We start from the raw sequence: 7,348 nt of genomic DNA on the forward strand, positions 1-7,348 counted from the left end.
ACCTAACCTTAAGCAGTTGTGAGCTAAAGTAAAGTATGCTCCTTGATTTTTCGACAATGAATATATAATTTTATGGTGAAATTCGCTGGTTAGCCCATTTTTATAAGCTTTTATTTAATTTCACTTGGCTGTTGTCTGTAATCAAATCTTGCAAGTTAAATTTGATACACTTCCCGGTGTCCGATTGAGCTGAAATTTTGCACACATGTATAACTCCGATGACAATGCAGTATTACATTGCGAGAATTCGATAAATTAATCGATAACAGAGTTATCGTAAAGATTTGTGTTCACAATGGAATAAAAGCCTAAGTCCTTTGTTTAGAGGGATGGTGAATAACCTACATCGGCTCAAGAACGAGGTAACTTCGCTTTATTTGTGCATACAATGAACCTAGAAGTTAGGCTGTTATCGCTCAATGTTTTCTGCGCACTTGATTTTGTTTTACAGATTCCACAGAGCAGAGATCTGCAATGAGTAGTTTTAAACTGAACGCTACATAGGCAAAGGCACAATAAAATATGATTTTAAGTTAGCACTGTTTGACACAATTTTATATGTGCTCTCTGTCAAAAATGTTTCAACTAACTTAGTCACATTTTATTTCGATTATGAATATACCCCAATATATTCCCATCATGATATAAAAAATCGTGTACTCATACTCAGTCAGGGTTATTTAAACGTAGCGATTCGTATCAGTAATTTGGTTGAGAGTCTTTTTCATCCTGCCACCGCGTTAGCGTTGAACTCGAAAGATCTGACAAAGGAAGATGCTGATATCCGAAGTGAAGCCACTTTTGGCAAACACATACGATATGTTTTCTCAAAAATCTGTATATTCATATGTATGTATGTATGTATTTAAGGTTTTGTTGTTGCAAGAACACGTGAACATGTGTATGCACATATATACAAATTCATTTGAATGAGTTGAACAAAGCATGGGGCGCATTCCAAAAGCACAACTGCTGGCGAAGTTGATTAGTGATAACCTTTTGGAACGCACAGTTGCAACTTTGCGACAAATTAGTGAGCATAATTTTTTCCCCTCTATTCACTCAACGTTTTTATCGATTGATTGTTGACAGTTGGCTCAACGTGTCGTTTCAAAAGCACAATTTCTTTCACTCAGCTGATAACTGATTATTAACAAGATCAGTTAATTGATGGAACAAAAAACAATGATCAGATTGATGTTAATAATATAATACACTCAGACATTAACAAAACAGGAGTTCTTCCAAAAGAACTAGGAATATTTGTTGGTGCTAAAGTTATGTTGAGATCTAACGTTGACGTTGCTAAGGGACTTGTAAATGGAGATGGGTCACATCACTGAAATTATATGGCACAGACGTCCTCAACTATACCATAACGATATACCATCGGTTCGCTTAGACTTTGGTAACGATGGCGTTCACATAATACAGCCTAAATCAGTTCAATTTCCTTCTAAATTTAATCACGGCACATCTGAAAGAAGAATGCTCCCGATTGTCTTGTCGTGGGCTTCAACTGTGCACAAAATGCAGAGATCTACTGTAGATCATGCTGTTATTTATCTAGGCTGCAAATTATTTGCTGCTGGTCAAGCTTATGTGGCTTTAAGCCGAGTTAGGTCTTTAGCAGGTCTTCGAATCGAAGAACGTACTGTTCAAAGTTGACTTCGATTGTAATGTTGATGCATTAAAAGAAATGGATAGGATGAGAAACGTTACAAATAACTAAGTAAAGATTATATAACTAATTAAACAATATTTTACCCTACTAAGAATTAAAAAAAATTGGTATTTGAATTAAATTTAATAAACAAATTTTTTTATTTTTATCGGGCTATTGATAAATGATTCAAGGTTCGATTCAAGCTCAAGGCCAGAACAATAATTTTTTTCTAATGATAATTATGGTTATTTTTTAATTTTTCTAAATTTGAAAAATTGTATTTTGATTCAAGGTTCGATTCGAGCTCAAGGCCAGAACAATAATATTTTTCTAATGATAATTATTGTTATTTTTTAATGTTTCTGAAAATTTTCTTGAAAAATTGTATTTTGTTTTTGGAATAGTAAGTATAAAATTTTTCAGACAACCTGCCATAGCTGCGCAGATAGATCCATTTCGAAGGGTGCTAAGCCTTCATCATCAATACGCTTTAGGCACGCTGCGCTAACCATTTAGCTATACAGCGGTGGTTTGTTTGACTGGCAAATTTGCTACTTCTATTCCTTTTACCAACTATATTTATTCAGTGTTGCGCCATTTGGTGCAAATCACTGATAATGCTGGAACGAACGGGTCAAGCAATTTTTTACAGAATCGGAAAGACGATAAAATTTGCTATAAATGCATCATACATTGTTTTTTGCTCAACCATATAGTTTTCGAGATATTAGCTCATCATTTCAGATTTTTGTTTTTTTTATGAAAAAATATGAAAAAAATTACTTATTGCGAGGGCAGCATTCCAAAACCACAACTTTTTTTCCAAATATTTTTTATTTACGTAAAGCTCTGTTTAATTAGAAAAAAGTTAAGCTATCATCGAAGAAAATCGATGCAAAACTACGTAAGTTATAAGCGATCAAATTAAAATACCCAGGTTGCGCAACTTCAATGTATGTATACATACATATATTAAAGGTATAAAGTGCAAATGGGATATTATCCGGATAAACGAATAACACCATAACAATGATAATACTTTTTCTTTAAATAAATCAAATAGTACTTTTAATACTCGAATTGTTTTATAGTAGGTAGAGTGGTTGCATCGAAAGGAAGAGTGGTTGGGTTCGAAAGCTGCTGTAGGCATGTAGTTATAAACATGTATTTCCGTCACTTATGGGTAAGTATGCAGGTAGATTTTCAAAATTATAAGACACAGAAAATTTTTAAAGCCTACATCTAAAGCAGGTAGTATTTTCTTTTCCCGGCTTCGAATAAAAAGGAACCTTTCTGTCTAGGTAAGATTTGATTTTTTAAATTTTATTCTTGTTCCGAGTATAAATATGAGTTAATGCGCCTTGAAACTTCATAACATCTGCAAGGCTCGCCGGAGATAGTTCAGTTCATAAGTCAAATTTCAAAACCGTGATTTCGTAAAAAAAATAAAATGAGTGAAAGGACGCGAGAATTTGAGTGTAATAACGATCCAGATATGTTCTGTTTCATGTGTGGCCAATATACTATCATAAGGCGACGACGAGTGTTCTCAGATCATATCAAATACTTTATACTCCAAGTATTTTGGCATTGAGCCTAAAAATGCTGAAAAACCATGGACACCCAACACTTTGTATACATCGTGTCGAGTAGAATTGATTCAGTCGGAATCCGGACAACAAATAAAATTTGATACACCAATGATATGGAGAGAACCTACTTACTTGCCATTCAATAGTGTTCTATTTGTCAAACAAAAGTACTTGGCGTTGGAAGATCAAGAAGAGTAACCTATGTCAGCGTACCTACTGTGACATTACCAGTACTACATTCAACGGCAGTTGCGGATCCAGTTCCATTGTCAACAGTAACATCTGAGTGCGGGGAATCAAGTTGTACTGAATTTCGCATGGGAAAGAAGAGAAACGTTCTATCACAAGCACACTTAATGATTGGATAAGAGATTTGGAACTATCCAAGGAAAAGGCCGAGATCCACACTTCTCGTATGCAACAATTTAAATTTGTATCATTCGATGTTAAGGTGATATATTGTAGAACTCGTCACGAACCATTTTCCAAACATACCAAGAAAGACAGTATATGCTACTGCAACGACATTCCTGGTTTATTCAAAGAGTTTGGTCAAACATATGATTCAAAAGAGTGGCGATTGTTCATAGACAGCAATAAACTGAGTTTAAAGGCTGTATTATTGCATATTGGTAACAAAAGGCCTTCTATCCCGCTAGCACATGCAGTAAATACAAAGGAAACCTACGAGGAAATGCAAAAACTACTCAAATTTATCAAATATGAAGAGGATGATTGGAAAATATGTTCTGATCTAAAAGTCGTTGCAATGCTATGTGGTCTACAAAGTGGCTACACCAAACACTGCTGCTTCCTCTGCAAGTGGGATAGCCGAGCTCGTAAGGACCACTACGTCAGAAAGGATTGGCCGGAAAGAGTCGAGTTTACCGTTGGTGTGGATAACATCAAATACACCCCTCTTGTCAAGAAAGAGAAAATCATACTTCCACCCTTACACATCAAGCTCGATCTCATTAAAGGCGAAGCATTCGACTATTTGAAAACAAGTTTTCCAGATATTTCTCAAGCCAAGATAAAGGAAGGTATTTTTGTCGGACCACAAATAAAAAAGTTGATCAACAATAATCAATTCAAAGGACTACTCTCATCAGTTGAGGCAGCAGCGTGGGAATCCTTTGAAAACGTCGTTGCTTCTTTTCTCGGTAGACGCAAAAGCCCTAACTACGAGCAGATAGTGAACGACTTAATCAATAATTATGCGAAAATGGGTAAATATTAAAGGCTTATTAAAATTAATTTCCCAAAATTCTATAACTTGTTTACCTAACTAATATTTTCTTTCCAGGCGTAAATATGTCGTTAAAAATTCACTTTCTGCACTCACATTTGAGCTTTTTTCCGGCAAATCTTGGCGACGAAAGTGACGAACATGGTGAAAGGTTACATCAGCAAATGAAATTAATTGAAAATCGATATCAAGGATTCTGGGACGTCGCAATGATGGGTGATTACTGCTGGTTTCTCATAAGAGAAACCGATCCTAAACTGAATAAGCGTCAAAGTCGAACACATAATTATTTCGACTACATAGTAAAATAAAATTAAGATAAAGATTGTTAGAATATAGTACAAACATAAATAAATTAAAAAAGTTAAAAATATGGGTAATTTCATTCATAAATTGAACTTTTAACTAAATAGAAACAGAGCATAGCTAGATATTTCACTCTTCTTTATATCATACATACGTTTTGAGGTATACGTTGAAATTGCGCAACCTGGGTATTTTTATTTGATCGCTTATAACTTACGTAGTTTTGCATCGATTTTCTTCGCTGATAGCTTATCTTTTTTCTAATTAAACAGAGCTTTACCTAAATAAAAAATATTTGGAAAAAAAGTTGTGGTTTTGGAATGCTGCCCTCGCAAAAAGTAATTTTTTTCTTATTTTTTCATAAAAAAAAAACAAAAATCTGAAATGATGAGCTAATATCTCGAAAACTATATGGTTGAGCAAAAAACAATGTATGATGAATTTATAGCAAATTTTATCGTCTTTCCGATTCTGTAAACTTATTGCTTGAGCCGTTCGTGAGATATACGTAATTAAAGGGAGCCATCTTTTTGGTTTTTTCGAATAACGGTAAATTGCAAATATGTCAAAAACGATACCATAGAATCAAAAATGAACTCAATTTTCGAAATCAGGGGGTGATTTTACATACGAATTTCATAACGGCGTTTCTGGTAAAGAAAAAAAGTTGAAATTCGTGGTCCAGTGTAATAAAAGCTTATTTTTAAAAGTTTTTTTTCTTCAATTTTATTACAACTAGAATAAAATATTTTTAAAAATAATAATTTGTTTTTTTCGCAGATCGAGGTTTCAAGCTTATTTACAAATTGGCTGACGATTCTGGCCTGATTCTTTCACGTTTTGGCGAATATCTTTACAAGAATGTCATAATATTTGCGCCCAGCGTTGAAGAGTTTGGCGGCGACTTGAGTGTCGAAAAGTTGACTGAATTCGTTGATGATGGTGGCAATGTGCTAGTAGCAGCCAGTGAAAACGCCGGTGATGTTCTACGTGAATTCGCTTCAGAATGTGGGTTTGAGGTGGATGAAGATGGTGCCGCCGTTATTGATCACTTAAACTATGATGTCTCTGATACAGGTGATCACACTACTATCTTAACTTCGTCACGCAATTTAATTGATTCGACAACAATTGTGGGTAACAAAAAAAATGAACCACTAATTTATCGTGGAACTGGGCTATTATCAGACAAGGAAAATCCATTAGTTTTACATTTGTTAAGTGCTGAAAGTACAGCATATAGCTATAATCCCAATCAACCTATTAAAGAATATCCACATGCGGTTGGACGTAGTACATTATTAATTGCAGCGCTGCAAGCACGCAACAATGCACGCGTCGTTTTTTCGGGATCAATACATTTCTTTTCTGATGAAGCATTTACAGCACCCGTACAGAAAGCACAAGACGGCACATATCACAAATTAGCAAGCAATCAGGAAGTTGCTACTGCTATCAGTAAATGGGCATTTGGTGAATCTGGACGTTTACGTGTGGCGGCAGTTAAGCATAATAAAGAGGGTGAATCACAACCACCTAAAGAAGCATACACCATAACTGATCCTGTTGTATATAGTATAGCTATAGAAGAATTGGTACAAGATAAATGGCAACCATTCAAAGCCAACGATGTACAGCTAGAATTTGTACGTATCGATCCTTTTGTACGGACCACTCTAAAACAAGTAAATGGTGGACGGTATGAGGCAAGGTTTAAAATTCCAGATGTTTATGGTGTCTATCAATTTAAGGTAAATTATGATCGTGTTGGTTATACACATCTCTATAATACCACACAAGTATCGGTTCGTCCACTGGAACATACTGAGTATGAACGTTTTATACCGAGCGCCTTCCCATACTATACCAGTGCATTCTCCATGATGATTGGCGTTTTTGTATTCTCTTTTGTATTTCTACATTTTAAAGAGGAAACTATTGTCACAAAAGGTGGTAGTAAAGGAGATAATAAAAAAACACAATGAACATAACGGTTTTTGACTTTATGTGCAAGAGTTGTCTGTTGTTTTCTAATATTATTAGTAATGAAATATACAATGTATGTGTCATACATGTTTATAATAAAAAAAAATTATTCACTCCAACTTAAATATTTATAGCCATAAGCAATGATCGCTTAAATTCTTTGTAGAATTGTAGGACGGTGTAGGCAGATGGTTTGCGGCCAAATATATGTAGATATATTGGTAACACAACAATTCTGTTTTTAATTTAGCGGAATATTGACTTGCTTTGCAAATTCAAGAAGTTTGCTGAGCTGTAAAAAAAGCCTTTCATGTAGTTCTGGTAGTAAACTTGAGAAATTACGCTGGCTAGCCTGGGCTATGCAAATTTATGATATACTCTGATACATTCTCTATTCATCTGATGTTGTCATTGTTTATGCTTTTGCACCATATAGCAGGAAGTGACTTGTAGAGCATGATCTAGGTTTGCCGAGGGAGTCGTCAACTTTGCAATTGCCTACTGAGTCCAAAGTAGCATTCTTCGATGGATTTCAAACTGATGTTATTG

At 34.8% G+C, this 7,348-nt stretch overlaps 1 protein-coding gene across 1 annotated transcript in view; it reads left to right on the forward strand.

The window, feature by feature from the left end:
- Positions 1-6,924, forward strand: part of Ost48 (dolichyl-diphosphooligosaccharide--protein glycosyltransferase non-catalytic subunit Ost48) — a 35,725-nt gene extending 28,801 nt beyond the window's left edge. Inside the window, exon 2 of the mRNA XM_067785674.1 lies at positions 5,594-6,924. Coding sequence (XP_067641775.1) covers positions 5,594-6,798 — 1,205 coding nt within the window. The 3' untranslated portion in view covers positions 6,799-6,924. The remainder of the gene's footprint in view (positions 1-5,593) is intronic.
- Positions 6,925-7,348: the final 424 nt, after the last annotated feature.

Source organism: Eurosta solidaginis, chromosome 4 (assembly GCF_040869045.1).
Source record: "Eurosta solidaginis isolate ZX-2024a chromosome 4, ASM4086904v1, whole genome shotgun sequence".
NCBI classification, from domain to species: Eukaryota; Metazoa; Arthropoda; class Insecta; order Diptera; family Tephritidae; genus Eurosta; species Eurosta solidaginis.